Consider the following 22,466-nt stretch of genomic DNA (forward strand, 5'->3'; position numbering starts at 1 on the left):
GAGTACATCACAAAGACAACATGGCGGGTCTAGGTCCCCCGTTATATACATTTCCCGGAACAACCTTCTTCCTGGTCAGGTCCAAACCTGGCCGGTTAAACTTCCTGCTACTGATCGTCATAGGCGGGCTGCGTTCGTCCCTTCCAGGCACCGCCCACAGGTGCACTGTGCTGTACTTTCCGGGACGAACGCCAGACACAACACCACCCCTGAGTTTATCCAATAATGGTGAATCACTTCAGTGGGTCTCAGAGGATGTTACTGGGTCCAATACTGCAGCCCAAATTAATTCATTACTGTGGCTACTCATTGCAACATCAGGTCATTTGTTAAAATAAAGTGACTCTAGCCGCATGTTAAAATGAAGAGCTTTATTTTTGCATCTATACCATTTGGATCACAAAGCCATGTAACAAAAAGTGCCCTCTCAGCTATTCCACCCAGGATGACATTCAAAGGAAAGGACGGGAGCGCTTGTTGAAATCCATGCATCGTAATGACTGGAGCTCATTCTATTGTCAGCACTGTGCAAGTCGTCTCTGAGTCCTTATTAAAAAACGATGAACATTATGATAAAGGGGAAGGCTGCAAAACCATGTCAAATGGGAAATACATTTTGAATTCCTTAAAGCTCGGTTGGGAATATCTAGATTTACATTCCAGACAAAATGCGCTTTCACACTTCACTCTCTGCAGAGATGACCTGGCATTCCAACCTTTGTGTTTTTGGTACTTGGAATCTGTAATTCCTCCAGAAGCAGGGATTCTTTTACTTCTATTTTTGGGTATGCTTTTTTCTCCCCTCCCCCTGAAACTCCGTACACTTTTCAAGCTATAGGAGATTGTATGACTCATGTCTCTCCCGTCCCTCTCCCAGGGACAATTTCATCACAATTATTTGAAGGACTTATGGAACCCAAACATGCTTGACACACAATGCAGTTCGCAGCTTCCCTGGGCCTAATTACTGTGTCTGCTGCTTAATCCCATTAAAGCTTGGCTTGTTACTCTTGGGCTAGGTGCTGCGGGTTGCTTCACTTTCACATTTTTAAATCAAGAATGCGGAATATTTTTGATCTGTAAGCTTCCGTATTATGAGCAAGTAATTGCCTGAAATAATAGAAAAGAGCAAGACTCTGGTGGCACTTTACTAGAGTTGCCAAACCTCAGGTCGGGGCAGGGGATCCTTGGTTTGGATGGCCTCCCTCTGCTTCAGGGTTATCAGAAAGCAGAGGGGGGGGGATGTCTGATGGGCACTCCACTATTTCTTATGGAGACCAATTTCCATAGGGTATAATGGAGAATTGATCTGTTAGTATCTGGGGGAGCTGGTTTTTTTGAGCATGGCATCCAGTGCCTCTCCTCAAAAACACTCCAAGTTTCAAAAAGATTAAAACAGGGGGTCCAATTCTATGAGCCCCCAAAGAATGTGCCCTTATCCTTCATTATTTCCAAATGGAGGGAAGGCATTTAAAAGGTGTATGGTCCCTTTAAATGTGATTGCCAGAACTCTCTTCAGAATTCAATCATGCTTGTCATACCCTTGCTCCTGGCTCCTCCCCCACAGTCACCTGGTTCCGCCCCCCAAAGTCCCCAGATATTTCTTGAGTAGGACTGAGCAACCCTACTAAAGACTAACAAAATTTGTGGCTTTTGTGAATCACCACTCAAAAAGTGAGCAGTGACTCATTTATTTTTTTTACAAATAAAACAATTTTATTGATACTTCAAATGTACTTTACATTCATTACATAGTTAGACAATAGATAGAGCATACAAAACTTATATTTGCTTTACACATCCAAAACAAATTGCCATCCTGACTTACATAAAACATGATGATATACTGAATGTCAAAAATATATTAACTTCCTATAATATTGATTATTCGGGATAACACCATTCTCGGTAAAGCATGTGGCTAAAGGGTACCACACAGATATTATGTGATGTTCATATTGGCCATATGTAATGTCATAAGCGTTATAAGCTATCTTGCATAATATGAATGTTTCCCAGGCGTTTTGTTGCCATGCTTCAATGGTGGGTATATATTTGTCAACCCAATGAGAGGCTATTACTAATCTTGCAGTTGTGATTAGAAAATGAGTTAATTCCGCAGATCTCATGAGCAGTGACTCATGAAAGCTCATACATTGCAGGACCGGATCTACATGTTTTTGAGGGGGGGGGGCAAAATTAAAAAATGATGCCGCCTTATGGGCCATTCTATCTTATGGTCCCATAGAATACAATGGACTTCATACCCAATTTGGTGTCCCCCCTCTGTCGACGCTCGGGGCAAGCACCCCCCTCTGCTCCCCCTAGATCTGGCCCTGATACGTTGTCACAGATTTTGTTAGTTTTTAAGGTACTACTGGACTCTTGCTCTTTTCTGCTGCTACAAACACTCTAAACTGGGTTTTAGCGGTTTACGTTTGCTACGCAGAAGCTGCGGCACTTCCTGTAACTTCGGTGCAGATGGTGGGAAATCCAACTGGACGCTGCGGAGGGAACAGGATTGTGACTGCGAGGTAAGCTGTGTGCGAAAACGGTATAGGTGTTTGTAATCACCTCCGACTCCAAAATGGATTTAGCAGATCACAGAAGCTGTCATGGCCTGCAGCTTCCAGCTCAAACTGTGTTTATATGATTAGCAGGGTGAGTGGAACACAAATGAAATATGATTTCAACTACATGTAATCTGTTCACAGAACAGGGGTTAAAACTTCAAAGGAAAGTTCTTGACTTGAATTATGACTACAAATGCCCAGCCTGTGGAGCTGCTGGAACTTTTTTCAGCGTTGCAGCAGCTGAGCAGATTTCATTAGAATTTTAAGCCATAAACAAATATGTGTCAGGCGTCACAAAATATGATTCAGATGGAAGAGTATATGCAGACTCAGCAGAGGAAAAATAAACAAAGGGATTTTGGGGTGGGGGGTGTTCAAAGTCATTGTTTAGAATCTACAGCACCCCAAGGATGCTGGGGAGGGGGATCTCTTTCCCTCACCTTCCCCCCCCCTTTGCTTCTCCTACCAACCCTCATTTTCTCTCCCTCTGCTCTGGTGCCATTTTGCTCTTCACCTGTGTGCTCTTCCTGCCTGTCTTCTTGCCACCTGTGCTTCCCCATTCTGCCTCATCTCCCAGACTGATGCCTCACTAGCAGTTGCTGTATCATTCTGTACCAGGGCTCAGTTTCTGAGGGAAACCTGCTAAAAACAATTGTGGTTTCTGAGAGAAGCTTATGTTTACACTGCAAGAATCCAGAGGTTAAGGGAAGGCCAATACTCACCTCAGAAATAAACCTTGACAGATAAGTGTTCTGCACACCCAGCAGTTCACAACCAAAACATTATCCCTTAATGAGCACAGCAAAAGCTGTATGTTAATTGTAAATAGCTTTAAGCCTCTTCACTGAATTTTCTTCTGTCTCCTATTCCTAGTTGTGATTAAAAAGTTATTTTTTTCATCCCTGCTCACCTCATGTATCATATGAAATAGCTGCATTTAGAAGGCCGCTTTGGTTCCGTTTGTCAGTAGAAGGCTGTGGTAGAGACCATTGCGGTCAAACTACACCATGTGCTGCCTCTCCTTAAATGACAAAACATTGACACTCACAGGACACCTACATGCAGGGAAGAGGTGTTTACAGCAGACCTCCCCCTTGAGCTATTTTACACATTTTAAATAGCCTTAGGAGACTACTAGTTGCTTCAGTAGGAGAACCAACATGCAAACTCCAATCTGAGAGCCATCTTGGTGTAGTGGTTAAGAATGGCAGACTTTAATCTGGAGAACCAGATGTGATTCCTCATTTCTCCACATGCAGCCAGCTGGGTATCCTTGGGTCAGTCATGGTTCTCTCAGAACTCTCTCAGCCCCATCTACCTCACAGAGTGTCTTTTATGGGGAGAAGAAGGGAAGGTAATTGTAAACTGCTCCAAGTCTCCTTTGGGTAGTGAAGGGCAGGGTACAAAACCTCCTGGCCTTTTGAGGCTAGGAAATGGCACAGGGCAAAAATCTAGTCTCTGTTTCCTCATGCACCATGGTTCCAATCAAAATTAAACCTCCATATACCTGGGAAGAACATGGGGTTTGCAGAACTTGTCTTTCACTCAACCTCAGGGAAAAACGCAGGGAAAACATGCCATCAAGTCCTCGAATCCTAATCTTTTAGCTTCTAACAATTTTCTTGTTCCTCTTGGTATACTAGTTTCGATTCTTGTTTTACACTGATTACATTGAGCACTGTCTGTCTTAAATAATGTATCAAAATCACCCGCTCTGGCATTTCTCATAACAGAAGAGGATAGTTTCAGGAGCAGGGAGAATAGCATAGAACTGTAGACTGTGTGAGGTTAATGATTTTGAAATATGAATATGTGGAAAGCTTAGTGCAGAAGGCATGAGTGTTCTGAAGCACAAAAAAAGGTCATGTGCACATAAAATGTCAAGTGAACATCTGAAGCATTCCTTTGCTCCAGATCTTTTATATGAGGTGGGGGAAAGAGAAAGATGACTGACAGACTAAAGTCAGTACAAAGAAGATTTTCAGTAACTGCATGAAGCGTCTCTTTGGGAGGAAAATCAGTGAAGCCAGGCAGAAATTCAAACAGGTTGTTGATCTCAAAGACTTTGTTTTGTGCTGTGGTGTGTGGTGTGACTTGCTGCTCTGAGCAACCTGGATTGTGTTTGGTAACAGTATACAAAGCTGAACCACAACTCTTTCTACATTATCTCTGGTATGAAACATCCTTGCTCCTGTTTCAAGGTGCATCTTTTGGAATAAATGGTGGAAATGCTTTTACCTCACCATCCTGTTGCTCGCAGAAAACTCTCAACGGGCTAATATAAATTAATCCAGTGCTGATGCACAACTCAAATCATATCATTCCCAGAATAATAAAATATATTTCCATTGTTTTATCACCATGAAATGTCTCTGGGCCTCACTACTAGGCCCTAGGCTTCTGGAGTCTGATCCCACTGATGGGCCTCCTGGTGGCACCTGGGTTTTGGCCACTGTGTGAGACAGAGTGTTGGACTGGGTGGGCAATTGACCTGATCCAACATGGCTTCTCTTATGTTCTTAATTTTCTTAAAATCCCAGTTTTAACAGACTATTTCAAATGCTGAATTATCAGAGTTCACCTATCTCTAATATGTTTCAATTTAAAGAAATTAAACGAGGCTAAAACCTAACTATAGCTCCACCAACACCAATGCCCTAGTTGAAGTTCCATTGCCCCAGTATTAATGTCCCCCCCTCTGCTCCTGCTTTTGCAAAGAGTTATGAGAAGGCTTTTGCCATAAGAAGATTTGCCTTTTCCCTTTGTTCTGGTTATGTTAGGATTAGGTTATGATACTTTCTTGTAACAAAGAAGGCTCTTATATATGGAAGTGATTATGGTGCAGAGACTAGAAAGAGCGAATGAAGTTATCTGGAGAGACAGAGAATGCTTTTAATGTCTGCTTGATGTCTTCTGGCAGGAAGCAAGTTCTTCCTCAAATACGTTCCCTCTACAGTGAAGAGTTGGTTTTTTGGCATAAACTCTGTTTGAAACCTCCTCCTGTATTTCCCCCCCCTTTGCAGATCTTATTATAGATCTTGAGATAGCATGCTACTTCTTGACCACCTGCACTAAATTCATTTTTAAAATGTATAAACAGACTTAATGTGTCATATAGTTCATCCTCAGGTCAGCTATGAAATGGAAAAGGAAAGGAATGAAAGATCCCCTGTGCTAGCACCAGTCGTTTCCTACTCTGGGGTGACGTTGCTTTCACAACGTTTTCACGGCAGACTGTTTCTGGGGTGGTTTGCCATTGCTTTCCCCAGTCATCTACACTTTCCCCCCAGCAAGCTGGATACTCATTTTACCGACCTTGGAAGGATGAAAGGCTGAGTCAACCTCGAGCCGGCTACCTGAAAACCCAGCTTCCACCGGGGATCGAACTCGGGTCATGAGCAGAGCTTAGGACTGCAGTATTGCAGTTTTAACACTCTGTGCCACGGGGCTCTATGAAATGATGTACTTATTTTAGGAGAGGGTAAATACTGAGAGTAATGGAAAACTGCATATCACTCATGTCCTTAAAAACTCTAATAGTATTTAATAGCTACCTAACTACCTTTGTAGGAGAAATGCCAGTCTCTAGGTAGAACCTGGAGATCCCCGGGAATTATAGCTCATCTTCAGACTAGAGAGCATTTCCCTTGGAGAAAACAGATGCTTTGGAATTGTACCCCACTGAGGTCCCTTGGCTTCCCCAGGCTCCATCACCAAACCTCCAGGATCTGGCAGTGCTTCCCCCATCCCCTGCCAGTGGCCAGGGGGACCTGGCAACCCTACTTTGTAACATCCCCTCCCCTCACTATGTATACAAAGGTTAGGCACTCAGGTCTGACTCCCAGTAATGTGGGAAGAACAACCTGGTTGATTCTGGGTTGGTGTTTTTGACTGAAACTGCTTGTCCTCTGGGGACCACATGAAATGGGGACCAAATGCTTCTAGTCCAGGGGTGGCCAAACTGTGGCTCAAGGGCCATGTGTGGCTCTTTCCCACACATTCTGTGGCTCTTAAAGCCCCCATCACCCCATCGATCAACTTGGAGAAGGCATTTCTCTCTTTCAATAATTTCTCCAAGCCAAGCCAACGTGCAGCTTGGAGAATGCATTTAAAATTAAAGTTTCCTTCCTTCCTTCCTTCCTTCCTTCCTTCCTTCCTTCCTTCCTTCCTTCCTTCCTTCCTCCCTTCCTCCCTCCCTTCCTCCCTCCCTTCCTCTGACATTCATGTCTTGTGGCTCTCACACATCTGACATTTATTCTATATGGCTCTTACATTAAGCAAGCTCGGCCATCCCTGTTCTAGTCCAAACTATGACACTAGATTACTGATGAATTCTGAATTTGTACCTAATGCCAGTGCTTTCTAAACTACTGCACCACATTATTATTGGCATTTTTTGTAGGGCTAAAACTTTAATCCAATGGATCAGTCCCTCAACACAATTTAGCTCAGAGGGTGGTTGTGGGGATAAAAATGGAGCTGGGAAAGGCAATTAGAGTTGACAGTCTCCAGGCTGGGGCTGGAGATCTCTTGGAATTACAACGTATCTGCAGACTACAGTGATCAGTTTCCCTGGGAAAAAATGGCTCCTTTGGAGGGTGGCCTCTAAGCCATTATACCCTGCCAAGATTCCTCTCCTCTCCAAACCTTACCCATCCGAGGCTTCCTCCCCCAAATCTCCAGGTGTTGCCCAACTAAGTTGGCAGCCCTAAAAAGGATCCATGCATGTCACCGTGAACTCCTTGGAGAAAGGATGGGAAAAAATTAAGGGAACATTTTTAAGTTCTTAGAACATGGGGCATTTTTTCTTGCTGATGCTTCAAAACACACAAAACCCAAGCCTTCTAAGTATATAAAACCTACCCCAAGTGTTCTTGGCAAGACAGGAGAGGCATTAAATAAATAACGCAATGAAAATGGCACATGGGCTGCCTTGAGCAGAAGAAAACACCGCTCCTTTGCCCTGCATATGTGTGTTATGTAAGAAGGAAAATTGGAAAGGGGGGCGGAACCACAAAAGCTTTAAGAAGTGATAAAATCTTAACGTATCTGCAGAACATTAGTCAGTCTTTCTTGTGGAAAGAGCAAATAGGCCTGCTATTAGACTGCTAGAGAAGCCAACTGGCTTGTGTGTGTGTGTGTGTGTGTGTATACGCATGCACCCTTCTTTCTTCTCATAATGAAGATCCTATCTTCTGCAATAAGTTTCTATGTTGCTGACTAACTGATCTTCCCCAGTATAAAGCAGTCGTTTTCATTTGTAGTTAATTTCTTTTCAGCCCTGGCTCCTTCTCTTCCTTTTTATTCCACACTTGCTTAAAACGAAGCGGCTTTTTGCCAAAGCAGCAAATCTACCTTCTCTATTAGTAGCTTTGCCCCACGGTTAGCTGATCCACATCACCTTAGGCAAGGTGAGCTGAGGAACTGTCCTGTTACGTTGTAGGCAGGCTTGGACTTTGTTTCATGTGTTTGTTATGTATAGAACTGCAGACTGTCAGAAGTGCCCCCCCCCCCCGCCGCCCCAAGAAAGCAAGGACATAGGAGGGATGATCTAGGAATCAGTATTATTCTAAGTAATCTTTCTTAAAAGCAGCTGATGCACAGCCCCCCGTGGTGTCAAACTCATTTGTTATGAGGGCCGGATCTGATATACATGAGGCCTTGTTGGGCCAGGCCATGCCAGGTTGGGCCAGGCCATGTGTATACCTATTTAAGATTAGGTAGCAGAGATATACACTTTTACAAAGGATACGGACAAACACTATTAAAGATTTTTTTTTTTTAAACTTAAAACATTAGCATCTGTTGATATTAAAGGTGCTTTCTTTGTCTCTCTCCCATGGGATCCAGAGAACTGAACAAGGAAGCTCTGGGTCCTTCCTTCCTTCCCTCCCTCCCCAGGGGACCAGGAGGGGGAAGAAAGAGAGGCTTGGCTCAGTAGCTCTGCTGTGTGATTGAAAGAGCCTTGAAAAACAAGCTCTGCCTTCCCCCCCCAAGGGAGGAGCCTCAGCCAATGGAGTAAATAGAGGTTTTGCTCTGTAGCTCCTGTGCGATCGAGCAAGCCTTACTAAGCAAGCTGTTATGTAGAAGGAAGCAAGAGAGAGGGAGAAGGAAGCAGATGACAGCCACTTACTCGGGGGCATGATAGGAGCCCTCTGAGGGCCTAATTCGGCCCCTGGGCCACATGTTTGACATCCCTGCCATACACCCTCCACAACTTTTTGTCCCTAGTAAGAGGGAAGGGGAAATGAGAAGAGAGAAAGAGAGAGGCAGGTTGGAGGAAGAGGCAAATAACAGAGGAATTTAGAATTTTATTGTACTTTGTATGTTTTAAATTTGGATTTGTTACCCAGTTTGAGACATGTGGTAGAAATATTTTAATAAATAAATACAACCATGGACTCTTCTTAACTGTCCAGTAGCCCCTTAAAAACTGATAACATTTGTGGTAGGGTATGAGCTTTTGTGAGTCGCTACTCAATATCTGAAGAAGTGAGCAGTGACTCATGAAAGTTCCTGCCCTACCACAAATTTTGTTATTCCTTAAGGTGCTTCTGGACTCTACTCTTTTCTGCTGCTACAGACAGACTAATGCAGCTACCCGTCTTGATCTATCTGCTTATCTGTGTTTGTTTTGTATTACGATTTATATATAATATAGTTTAAGAAGAGTTCAATATGACTCACTCAACAAATGTCTACTACACAAGTAATGAGTCCCATAATTGTCTATTAGTATAAGGTTATGAAGATTCAAAGGAAATTCATTTACTCTTTCTATTTCTTTTTAGCTTGTTCTCATCTATCTCTTTTAAAGAAACAACACGGCTGTTTGTTAAACCCCGTGTGCCCAACTGCACACAAACCCATCCCCCCTGGGGATGTTTCGCCCGGAGAGGAGACGTCTGAGAGGTGATATGATCACCATCTTCAAGTACTTGAAGGGCTGTCATATAGAGGATGGTGTGGAATTGTTTTCCATCGCCCCGGAAGGTAGGACCAGAACCAATGGGTTGAAATTAATTCAAAAGAGTTTCTGGCTCAACATCAGGAAGAACTTCCTGTTAGAGCAATTCCTCAGTGGAACAGGCTTCCTCGGGAGGAGGTGGGCTCTCCTTCCTTGGAGGTTTTTAAACAGAGGCTAGATGGCCATCTGACAGCAATGAAGATCCTGTGAATTTAGCGGGGAGGTGTTTGTGAATTTCCTGCATTGTGCAGGGGGTTGGACTAGATGACCCTAGAGGTCCCTTCCAACTCTATGATTCTATGAACCGATTCTGCATTGCACAAATGATTTTGACACTGCTCAAAATCTGCCTGTTAGAAGAAATCGCTTGGCACATACTCCATCTAGATAGCTATCAAAACAAATGCCGAAAATTAAATAACAAAGCTCTAGCAAAGGACAGGAGATTCTGAACAGCAAAAAATGTCAGCTGATCTTTCTGAAGCATCAAAGGGCTGGGCATAAAATATTTTCTTACAAAAACACACAGGTGTTTCAGCAGCATGCAACAGGCTTCAATAGGTATAGTAAAAAATATCTAAGGTGCCATGCTAGAAGCACACTGCATGTTAAAAAATCATAAGAAGGAGAGGTGAACCAAAGTACAGCATTCCATTTCCACCAGTGGTCAGCCACATTCTTTGGGGACTAACACTGAATTTTGGCACGCAGTGGGGCCATTCTCTGCAATCAAGTTGTTGCTGTTCTGGCATTAGCAGTATGTGGTGTAGTGGTTAAGTGTGCAGACTCTTATCTCGGAGAACCGGGTTTGATTCCCCACTCCTCCACCTGCACCTGCTGGAAGGGCCTTGGATCAGGCATAGCTCTTGCAAGAGTTGTCCTTGAAAAGGCAGCTGCTGTAGAGCTCTCTCAGCCCCACCTACCTCACAGGGTGACTGTTGTGGGGGAAGAAGATAAAGGAGATTGTGAGCCTGTCGGAGAGTCTGATTCAGAGAGAAGGGCGGGATATAAAACTGTGGTCTTCTTCTTTTTCACTGGAGGACTGCACACTGGTGGATATTTCACTTTCAAAATCATTTGCCTGCGCTATGCTGGATTTTCCCATCTTGTTATGATCATGAATCCACTTTCCCTTCTGTTTACTGCATCAGTGGAAACAATGGGTGCATGGTATGCTTGTTCCAATTTTTTTTTAAAGGCAGTTGTGGCAAGCAGTTTGAAAGGTGACAACTAGAACGATGCTTTCCAATATATTTCATCTTGAGAACATGGCAAAGTAGTAGCACAAAGACCATCCACGCACCACAGAAATCATGCTTCTCTTTGAACAAAAGCAATAAATAAATCAGTAAATAACAACAAATCAACTTTTAAAAACAAACAGTACCATTATGAGGAAAGAATGGTAGCATGGTGGACTGATGACAAATGTTCTCTGAAATCTCTATTATAACGGTGCGCACAAACGATGTCACTTTGCCACATTTGACTAGTGTGGAAACACCTTTAATGCCTTTGTGGTGGCTGTGATTATTAATGCCCACAACACTATTGCACTTTACTCCTAAGATGAAAAGAGACCTGTTGGGTATTAACATCTCATTTATGAGACCGTGTAACCCTAGTTTGGGACTAAAGTTTCAGTTAGATTTATCTAAGTAAATGCCTTGGATCCAGAGTCCAGACTAGCATTTCTGTGGATTTCTGGTGTGGAAGATGTCTTTCTCGCTCCTTCTCCAAAGAAGCCCAGAATGCCCCTCTGAAATCCTGATGTTGGGGGACAGGGGAGTCTAGGAACTGGATTCCAGGGGGTATTTTTGGAGAGAATATTGTACACTGCAGGTGGAAATTCTTCCCTCCTGAAAAACAATAGTCCGGATTCAGGTCCCTGTATTTAGAATTTGGACTGAGTCACACACACAAAGAATCACACCCCTAGTCACACTTTTCACCAACTATTATCTGGGGCCACAGCAATCTGCATTCTAGAGATAATTCTAAATGCATGAACATTTCTTTTTGGTTTTTGGAATTCCAGATTCTCTGGTCTTGTTTCCATTGGAAAATCAATACATGTGAAATCAATTTCATAATCTTTTGTTTTTATTACTTCTCAGTGGTTCAGCTTTCAGATCCTTGGGGGTCATTTGTGTCCTTCCTTCAGGTTCACATTGCTGCTTTGGGAAAACACTGCAAAAAAGCAATCTTGATGCAGTTATATTAAGATTCTTTTTGAGCAGCGGTTTATTAATATGTCAGAATATATGTAAAAATCACAAACAAACAACATGAGGTGGGATGTTTTATCAATGGGCATTCTCCTCATAACACAGAATTCAGAAGCAGAACAGTTAGAAACCAAAACAAGGAACATTAACACCCCCCCCCCCCCAAAAAAAAAAATTCCCTTGTCTTTTTTATAAAGACTGCATGCCCTTTGTGGCAGATCTTGAGTTTTAATAATTTGGAGCAAGGTGATTTGAGACCTAGGCTTGAACCCAAGAAACATCAATAATAACAATCAGTGCAATAATCCCCATCACTCCAGTTTAAAAGTCTCATTTCACTAATCCAATTTTTTTCCCTCTACCGCAATTCGTTGTGGCAAATATGGATGCCAACCTCCAGGTGGGGCCTGGGGATCCCCCAGAATTACAGCTCATCTCCAAAGATCATCTCCCCTAGAGAAAAAGGATGCCTATGGCATTGCAGCCTATTGAGGTCCCTCTCCACCCCAAAATCTCCAAGAATCCCCCATCCTGGTTCTAGCAACCCCACCGCCCCCTGCCATCCCTCATCGGTGATCAGGGGAGAACTGACAACCTGCAGCCATCTGCTCTCTCGGGCAAACTGGGAATCTGAACCCAAACACGAACCAGCCTTTTTAAGGGGACGCAGAAGCGCCTGGGCTTGTGTTCGTTCGTGGGCACAGTGGGGGGGTGGGGAGCGAGTGACTCCGGACCTTCTGCAACCGATCCATGCAGGTAGTTGCTCTGAGGGCAGGAGGGAAGGGCCACCAGTGCCGGATTAAACCCTGCGGAGGCCCCTAAGCAGTCAAAACCTCAGCCCCCCCCCTCGCAAATTATCTCAGAGTTGGAGCGGCAAACCCACCACCTGCGACCCCCTGCCTCAGCCTGCAGGCACCTTCTCAAAAGCCCCTTTGACAAAGCTGCGGGGGAGAGGCAGGGAGAGACAATGGCAACAGTGGCAGCCGCACCAGGCAAGTCGAGCAAAGAGCAGCTCAGTTGCTGGCTATGTGTGCAGGCTGGGAGGGCTGCAAGCAGGAGGAAAACAGGTGTGTGTGGTGGGGGGAGTCAGCCCGGGGCCCCTAAAGGCGTGGGGGCCTACTTGGCCTCATTCTTATTCTGGCCCTGAGAGTAGGGTTGCCAAATCCAATTCAAGAAATATCAGTGGACTTTGGAGGTGGAGTCAGGAGACTTTAGGGGTTGGGTCAGGAGAACGGTTGTAACAAGCATAATTGAACTCCAAAGGGAGTTCTGGCCATCACATTTAAAGGGACTGCACACCTTTTAGATGCCTTCCTTCCGTTAGAAATAATGGATAGGGGCACCTTCTTTTGGGGCTCATAGAATTAGATCCCCTGGTCCAATCTTGTTGAAACTTGGAGGGTGTTTTGAGGAGAGGCACTGAATGCTATGCTGAAATTTTGGTATCTCTACCTAAAAAAACAGCCCCCTCCCCAGACACCCACAAATCAATTCTCCGTTATACCCTATGAGAATCGGCCTACCTAGGGAATAATGAAGTACCCAGCAGACATTTCCCCCCTCCCCCGCTTTCTGATGACCCTGAAGCGAGGGGAGGGCATCCAAACCGGGGATCCCCTGCCCCCACCTGGGGATTGGCAACTCTACCTGAGAGCCACCCAGTGTCCCCTACCCACCCACTCCCCCACCCTCCAAAGGGATGAAGCGGCAGGCAGCCCAGCCAGCCACAACAGGTTGGAGAGGCCGCTCCAGCAGCTAGAGCAAGGGAAGCGCGCTCAGCCGTCGGCCAGACTGGGAGCTGCTGGTAGGCGAGGGAAGGCAAAGGCGGCAGGACGCGGCGGCTCCATTGGTCGCGCCTAGGTGAGGGGAGGCGCTTTCCCCGGGAACCCGGAGGCGGAGCTTGAGCGGCCAGAAAAGCACCGCCGGCGCGCTGGGGCGGCGCAGAGCAGAGCAGAAGCCGGTTTCTTCGCGTGGTCGTGGCAGCGCGGGCTCTTCTTTTTCTCTGCAGCCTCGCCGAGCCCTCCGGGTCCCCCGCGCCTTTGCAGCTCTGCTCGCCTCTCCCGGGGTGGGGGCAGCTGCGATGCGTCTCATCCAGAACATGGGGACCATCGCCGAGTACCCCCAGGCGGGAAGCACCGCCGCCACCCATGGAGAGAGCGGCGGGCTGGGGGGCACCGCCGGACGCCCCCGCCTCATCAAGATCGCCGTGGTGGGGGCCAGCGGCGTGGGCAAGACCGGTGAGTCCGCGGGGGCAGAAGAAAGGGGGGGGGAGGTAGGAGAGGGTGGGGGGTTGCTTGGGTGGGGTTTGAGCCCGGGTGGACCACGGCAGGAGCCGGATCGGGAATCGACCCTCCGCCCCCCTCCCAGCCCATGGTGCCAAGGATTCGCTCGCTCCCCAAGCAGGGAGATGGGATGGGGATCAGGAGAACTTTGCAAGAGCCTGCGGTTAGGGAGAGGCACAGATCCAGCCGCGCTTCTAATGCGATCCTGCGCGGTGTTACTCCAGCCCAAGCCCGTTAAAAGTCAACTCAGACTGGAGAAACTCTGGCCGGTTAGGAGTGCTGCAATCCGCGCTAGGGGGAAAGAGGGAGAACAGCTTTTCTTTCCAGATAGATCCAAGTGGGCAGCGGTGTTGGTCTCAAGCAGTAGAATGAAGTAGGAGTCAAGTTGCACCTTTAAGACCAACAAAGTTTTATTCAGAATGTAAGCTTTCGTGTGCTTTAAGCACACATTTTCCACCATTTTGCATTCTAAACCACTGCCTACCAGCTCTGTGTAGCTCTGCTCACTTTACCTGATTCCTCGTCTGATGAAGTGTGCTTAGAGCACACGAACGCTTACATTCTGAATAAAGCTTTTCTTTCCAAGAGAGAAAGTTGCCAGACTGGAACTGGAGACTGAGTGTGTACAGTGGCTTGCTGTTCCTCAGGCATCCATCCCCATTCCCGTACCTGGGGAATTTGGGTTCTGTGCCTAAGCACCACTTTGCATTATTTAAAGGTAGTGAATCGTTTCTTGGGTTTGAGGGTTGCAAGTGCAATGTCCCTAGAAAGATGCTGAAAGGTCTGTCCATTCCTTGGAAGAAAGGAGGTGGGGGACTTCATTTTATAGCCAGAAACTTCAGCCTAGCAAGCCAGAGTGCAACGCCCTTCAAAGCTAAAGTTCTTCAGACACCTGAGCTTCATCTGTTAGTTGTTGCTGTTGTGCATGATGCAGCATTAGGAAATGATATGCTCGGCTTTCTGTGCTCACGTGCATTGGGTCTGCGGGGATGGGCTTGGTGAAATAATCTTTAGTGCCCAGTGGTACTCCTAATGTTAAATCTGCCCCCTTTCCTGTTCTTCACAGCTCTAGTGGTGAGATTTCTCACCAAGCGATTCATCGGGGACTACGAGCGCAATGCAGGTAAGAGCTGGCACGGAACTTTCATGCTTTTGTGTTCACAGGTTGTTATTGTGTTGTGGTCTGGCCAATGAGCTTTTTGCTCTTTTCACTCCCTGAAAACTAAATCCTACAATAGGACTGTGATTGGAAGACTCACTCTCAGGCACTGGAACCTCAGTGTCTGCCAGGCTGTGCACAGCATTAGGGGAAGCTATTTATCGTAAGAGAACAAAAAGAATACGCGGGCTCCCTTATTTTAACCATTGGGGAAAGCCATTATGTCACCTATATTCTCATCTTGGCCAAAGTGGGGAGTCGGATCTCGTGCATTCTTGGACTGTTGGAAGTCTTTCTCTCGTTTTCCATTCTGGCGCACGTCTTCCCACCCTAGCACTATAAAATACAGTTAATTCTAGTGAATTATTCTGGTTTTAAGCCCCATAACCTAGTTTCATTCCTCTCTTTATGTGCGATCAGGACTAGTTGTAGAAACAAATTTGGATTTAAATCCAAAGTGCTTTGTTATGCCCCAGGAAAAGCAAGATAGTACAAGAGGACCTCCTGAGATGTCCTGTAGATCACATTGACAAAATAGTAATGTATATACTCAAGGAAGAAGATTTCTAGTTCTGTTCAGAGCATGGGCCAGTCCAGCAAATGTATGTGAAATAGTAAAATGTATGTGAATGTATACAATGTATTCATCAGCGCAGTAGTAAGCGTGTACTTCCAGTTATAGCCAATATTCTCTCTAAGCTATGGAGTCTTGTGAGCAAAAATTCTACTTCATGAGCTATAGCCATTAAAATTGTGAACTGCTGCATAAATTAACTTGCTCAGGAGCCATCCTTCCTGAGCTATGACAAAAATGTGTGAGCCAGAAGCTAAAAAAACCTGTGAGCTAGCTCACACTAATTCAGCTTAGAGAGAACACCGGTTATAGCAGATCAGTGGATAATAAAAAAATAACCAGGAATCAGCCATACAAACTTTAAAAAACCTCTTAGATGAAAATGCCATGGATACATGAAGCTTCCTTATACTGAGACAGTCTACTGGCCTATCTCTCTACTTTGAGTGGCAGCAGCTATCCTAGGTCCCAGGAAGAGGGCTTTCACATCAGCTGTCGCCTGATCCTTTTTAGTGGAGATGCTGGGGACTGAACTTGGAATCTTCTCCATGCAAAGTAGATAGTTTACCTCTGAGCCGTAGACCTACCTTTGATACCATCTGCCCCCACCCCCTTATATCATGCAACGGTAAAGTTTATTTTTAACCCATGTCCAATTTAAGAGAAATTGAGTAGAGCTGTGTCAGTCAAATGGCCTGAGAAAATGCCAACTGCATAAAAATTGCTCCCCCAGAAGTCCTTATGCTTCAGACAGGAACAAGTCAGCACATGCCCCTTTGGTATCTTGAAACCATCAGGTCCGCTAGTAGGGAACTTTTAAGCAAAAGCCCTCCTGGTGAAGAAGATGGAGACGAGTGGAGAATATCCCAGCCAGATTGTGCCATTGTGTTGGATCCAACCAGCTTTGTCATGCAATCGCATCCAATTTTCCTCCTTAGTGCAACCCCTGTTGTGTATGGCTTTTGTCCATATAGGTCCCATGATTCCCACTACAGCCTTTTTTTGTGCTCAAAGGAGTCTCTTCTCTTCCCTTTATCTCTAGCAGAAAAGCTGAAATGATCCAACCCCTATATATTTGAATAGGAGGGTTAAACATCTACTTAACTCTGGCACTAGAGTAATTGGACTTACAAGTGCTTTTACTTTGGCTGGAGCATGCCTTGCATTTCCTGTAAAAAGACCCCAGACAGCTCATAAACCCTTTCGCTCCTAACAGTTACTACCAACTTGCTTATACAATTAAAATTTACAAGCTAGCCTACATAAACCACTTTGTCTTGGCCCCGTTATCTGTGTTGCTAATTTGGTCCTATATGTGGGAGGTTAATGCATTTACACTTAACAGCTATTGTTCGCGTTATAGCTGCTCATCTGTGAATTTAGAGTGATGAAATTTATTCCTGTCGCTAGGTAATCTGTACAGCAGGCAAATTGAAATTGATGGAGAGATGCTTGCAATACAAGTCCAGGATACGCCAGGCGTACAGGTGAGTGGAACCTCGCACAATTTGAAATGCTGCTTCAGTTTTTGGGTACCTCTTACAGTGGCATGATGCCATACATGTCTACTGAGAAGTCACGCTGAATTCACTGGACCTTGCTCCCACGTGCCTGGATCCAATCAGTTTTTCCACTGGTGAAAATGGGAGAAAGGGTCCCTTGACAGCACAAGACTGTGCTGGGAATCACAGGATCTGCATGGTCAATAACCATGTGAAATAGGGGCTGTAGAAAGGAGAACTGGGGGAAATTGAGTGACAAAGTTGGCTGGATACAGGGCTTTTTTTGTGCAGGAATGCACAGGAACGCAGTTCCGGCTGGCTTGTAGTCAGGGGTGTGGCCTAATATGCAAATGAGTCCCTGCTGGGTTCTTTCTACAAAAGCCCTGTAAAACAGTGTTGATGTCAGGGGGTGTGGCCTAATATGCAAATGAGTCCCTGCTGGGTTCTTTCTACAAAAGCCCTGTAAAACAGTGTTGATGTCAGGGGGTGTGGCCTAATATGCAAATGAGTTCCTACTGGGTTTTTCTACAAAGAAAGCCCTGGCTGGATCCAACTCAAAGTAAGTGCGCCTAGGACTGCAGGTTTAATCAGCAGAGCTGAACCTTCTCCCCTTGCCCATTTTGGTACTAAGAGCAGGAGAGGTAGTCGCTTGTGTTATAAACAGTCAGGCCTTGATATATGCTCTGTATATAGTCCCCCGACAGTAAAAGAAAACAACTCACTCTTTCAATGGAAGTTTTGTCCAAGACACAGAGGGCTTGTTTGGGAGGGCTGGTTTTCTTATACAGAGATCTACTTGCTAATGTGTGCGGAACAGTTCCTTGGCAGATGGGGGAACACTTGGGTTTTTTTTATTGTGCTAGCGAAGTGTGTTGGAAATCTAGAGAGAGATTTTATTGCTGCAGCGTAATAAACTTTAGTTTCATAAACACAGACAATAGAAACTTTAAAAAGCCACAGAACTGGCAGTTGAATTCGTTAAAATTTGTTAGGAGTTAATCTTCTCTTATGGAAAGTTTGAATGTATAGCCATGGATAAGGTCAAATTTTGCCTTTCTGAACTGGGCAGCTCTCCAAGTCTAAATGCTTCCAGCTTATATCTTTGCTCCCCACCGCCCCACCCCAGACGAGCTGTCTAGCCAGTTAATTTCCCATTCTGTGGCACCACAAAGTCTCTTCCCCCCCCTTTGAATACAGAACTGCTCAGGTCAGTTTTCCACTCGAATATGGCAAATTTCAAAACCGTGTAGGTTCCCTCCCCCCTCCTGCAGCTGAATCAACAAACTTTACGAAGGGATGTGAATGAAGGTTTTGAGGACTCTATGTCTCCACCATCCCATGAGTGCAATAAAGGTTGCAAACTATTTGGGATCTTCCTCTGCGACCGCATAACTTTCCTGCAATCCCCTTTTTCAGATCCACGGACACAGTCTGGACTGTAACGAACAGCTAAACAGATGCATTCGGTGGGCAGATGCCGTGGTGATAGTCTTCTCAATCACAGACTACAAGAGTTATGAACTGCTCAGTCACTTCCACCAGCACATACGGCAGCTGCACCCCGGGAACAAAGTGCCTGTGGTAGTCATTGCCAACAAGACTGACCTCCTTCATATTAAAGAGGTCGAACCCCAACATGGACTCCAGCTGGCCAGCATGTTGGGCTGTACTTTCCACGAAGTGTCCGTCAGCGAGAACTACAAGGAGGTCTTCAATGCTTTCCACAGCCTCTGTAAAGATGTCTGCAAGCAACCGTCCGTCAGCACCCCAGAGAAGAGAAGAACCTCTCTCATTCCAAGACCAAAGTCGCCCAACATGCAGGACCTGAAGAGAAGGTTTAAGCAAGCCTTATCAGCTAAAGTGAGAACTGTCACTTCAGTCTGAACGATCAGACTAAATGGGTGGGGTTCCCCCCTTCCCAATGCACACTCCTACAGTTCCTGTCTGGGAATGTTTAGTCTATGGCACTATAGTGTCCTACAAAGGAGGGTGTCCAGATGTTGTTTGAACAGCTGTCAACATAACAGTGCTGTGAAGTGGAGGGACAACACGGAAGCCCAAATAAGCTCCTGAAAAAGTGGTAGAGCATGGATTTTCACATTGAAAAGCAGAACTTTTTGGCTGAATGGACATTTTCATGCTCTGTGGTAGAATCTGGATAATTCTGATCAGTGTATTATCCTATTACTTGAAACTGCAGAGGGTGGAGCAGAGAAGAAATTCTCTGGCTGCCATCTCATTCAGTGGAAAACAACTTGTGTTTTTACTGTCAGTGTGTTATTTGCTTTGATATTGGATGAAGGTTGACTCTAGTGCTCACCGTGAGCCTTAAGTTGCTTTTTAACCTGCCGTTCAGCACAAATGTCACACTGTTTTTGCCAAATGAAACATCCGTGTAAAACAGGATGGGCATTATTGACTGTATGACTGCAGACGTTTTGTACTACACATATTGTTTAGAGTGTGATTATCTGAGATAATATTGTCTTGATCACTCTTCAGAGACTGGTAATCTGATGAAAATGTTGTGGCTTTTCAGATACCTTTTTGATTTGGATTGACTGATGTTTAGTAGTATTGTAAATCCTCACTTAATTGCTCTGGGCACAGATGCGATTTCCTCTTATCCCAGTCCAGAAAGATTGTTTGCTGTGGTCTGTGAGGCTGATCGTTCTTGGCTGAACTGTTCTCCAGTGAAAGCACGTGGGATCCTTTGCTGTTGCGTAAGTTGGGCAGCCGTAGCTGCGTTTTCAGAAACTGAATAGTCAAACTTGGTTCACAGAATAAACAGGATTTGAGTTTTAAAGGGCTATGAGCCTGATACCAGTGCACTTTAAAAACAACAAAACTCACCTGTGCTTTTCCCCCTTAACCTGTTAACTTATTTATTTTTTACTTGATAGCAACTCTTTATGTGGAACACAACTTCTCCATTGTTTCAGCATTAAATATAACAAGGATTTTCTGGTCGTGGTTATTTGTTTTGTTTCCAGGTTTTCCAAAAGCTAAAACTGAGGAAGGGATTAGGGGGCAAACAGTTGTTTTGCCTCCAAGCCATCAAAATCAAAAAGTTCTTAAAGAGAACTTAAAATAGAAAGTTAAGTGAGTCAATGACTGCTCACAGGGCCAAAATTGCACATTGTTATGTAGGAGATTCTTCATTGGGACTCTTTTTTTCATTCAAACTGAAAAGCAGTCATGAGGAGGAGGGCGAGGGATGATTTTGGTGAGGAAATGGTGCAGTTATTCAGAGCCACAGTCCCAGTTCACTTTGTATCTCCTCCACAACAGTCTGTGATTTCACAAGCATAGGTAATCATTGCTTGACTATTCCAAGAGACAGAGTCTTTGTCAAATAATAGATGTTGCAGTACAAATAGACCTTAGCAGCTCCCCTGTAAAGCTACCTGCCTCTCAAATGGCCTTTTCTCCCCATTACACCTTTTTAGTGGCACTGTCATAGGAGATCACTGCCACAGCTCACAAGATCTTGTACTAGCCGTAGGGTACAGCCCTGCTCTCTCTTTCAGCTTTCCTCTGGAAAGAGGTTTCACACAGTTTCTGAATAGCATTTAGGACTTCATAAATTGCTTGAACATGAGTACTCTTGTCTTGCCAAGTGCTGATGGTCTTGACGCTGTTGCTCACAAAACATGGATCTAGGTTGAGAACTTAAGATGATGGTACTCCAGAAAAACTGTCTCCTGCATTGTAACTCTATATCCAAAATTTGGGCATGTAAATTCCTGAAGATGTACCACTGTCCATGCCTACTGGCTTTTGTTTCAGGGCAGGATTTGAATGCAGAGTGTGGAAATGAGAAGAGAGATAAATACTACACATGCTCCCTTGGTTTCCAGCCTGATCGGGGCCCCGTTTCTGGTTGCAAAAAGAAAAAGGCAGAATCTGTTTGACAGGACTGGTTATTACTGACAGTGCATGTTGTGAGGTTGGTAGTACAAGGACACTATTGGTAGTTGAGGTTGGTAGTACACTGCACTATTGATGCTTTACCAACAACATCATAGGATAAAACAGATTATTTGTAGTCCTCTTGAGGCCTATGAAAGATTATAATGAAGGTTAATGCCTCCAAAATGATGGAGCAGCACAGGGCAATTAACTTTAAAAAAACTGACAGCCCACTAAACATGGAGGGTTCTTGTGAACCAGGTCCCACTTTTATGTTCTACAAAAGCCCTAGCTTCAGTGAAGTCTTGGCTTTCTCCACAAGAGGATGAAGTCAAGGGAAGCCAGTTTGGGTCCTGACTGAAGCAAAAAGCTTGGCATAGGTAAAATGGAGCAATTTCTCAAGGACAGAAATCGCCTCACATTCTCAGGCCAGTCATCGATCAATAGATTCTAGTCAGACAGAAAATTAAATCACATGACATCTTAGAATTCTGAGGGAGGATACATGAGGGGTAAGGGAATTTCCACCCCCTCTGTAATTTGTTTCCTTTATTGCTTGAATAATTGAAAAAAATACAGAGTATTAACAAGATGGTAAAAATGGAATGGTAACTATGGAGACTGACTGTCATTGTCTTTCTCCTTCCTAAGCACTTCAGATAAACAGCTCTACGAGTTCTGCTTTCGACTGATTCGTCACCTGTCTATCAAACAGACCATACTGGAACATCCAGTGGCTACATAAATACATAAAATGTGCTCCCCCCCCTTCCCCAAAGGTAACTGCCTGTGCTTCTGAATGATCTTTTATAAACAGGCCTTTGTTCCTGACTGCTAGCTGAAGTATCAGATTACAGCTGATTTTCCACCCCCTGCATAAAGAGGTCTGAAACTAATTTGCAATTATAGCTCAAGTTTTTTTCTGGTTTAGAATGAAAAGACTTCTAAAAGTTAGGTTGGAGAAGGCTTAAAATGAGTGGTCCCCATGACATGGTAACAACATTGGAACAAGCTACACTGAAAAAAAGCAGTGCTTAGTTACATTCTATAGTTATGAAGAATCAGTCACTACTGAAATAAAATAATATAAGGCAAACTCAGAAAAGAAGAAAAAAAATCAATTTTAGCCTGGTGGGGTAGGCTCTACCTACTCATCTTGAACAATTCTATAATTTATTCAAAAAATGAACTGTAATAAAAAAAATTCCGGCCATACGTTTTGGCATTTAAACTTATTACAAGCTGTAATGCCACACCTCAATAATAAAA

At 44.6% G+C, this 22,466-nt stretch overlaps 1 protein-coding gene across 1 annotated transcript; it reads left to right on the plus strand.

Moving 5' to 3' along the window:
• Positions 1 to 13,678: 13,678 nt before the first annotated feature.
• On the plus strand, positions 13,679 to 20,243 carry RASL11B (RAS like family 11 member B). Its single transcript, XM_060246376.1, has 4 exons — positions 13,679 to 14,005; positions 15,117 to 15,173; positions 17,194 to 17,270; positions 18,702 to 20,243. Exons 1-4 carry the CDS (start codon positions 13,849 to 13,851, stop codon positions 19,167 to 19,169), a joined length of 759 nt encoding a protein of 252 aa, XP_060102359.1. The 5' UTR covers positions 13,679 to 13,848; the 3' UTR covers positions 19,170 to 20,243.
• The last annotated feature ends 2,223 nt before the right edge of the window (positions 20,244 to 22,466 follow it).

This window comes from Heteronotia binoei, chromosome 9 (assembly GCF_032191835.1).
Source record: "Heteronotia binoei isolate CCM8104 ecotype False Entrance Well chromosome 9, APGP_CSIRO_Hbin_v1, whole genome shotgun sequence".
Taxonomy (NCBI): domain Eukaryota; kingdom Metazoa; phylum Chordata; class Lepidosauria; order Squamata; family Gekkonidae; genus Heteronotia; species Heteronotia binoei.

Bases quoted from the DNA above. Each gene is read 5' to 3' on its own strand.
- RASL11B (XM_060246376.1), top strand. From the start codon at position 13,849: ATGCGTCTCATCCAGAACATGGGGACCATCGCCGAGTACCCCCAGGCG. The intron at 15,174-17,193 runs GTAAGAGCTGGC...TCCTGTCGCTAG, and splicing joins GGACTACGAGCGCAATGCAG to GTAATCTGTACAGCAGGCAA. The intron at 17,271-18,701 runs GTGAGTGGAACC...CCCCTTTTTCAG, and splicing joins AGGATACGCCAGGCGTACAG to ATCCACGGACACAGTCTGGA.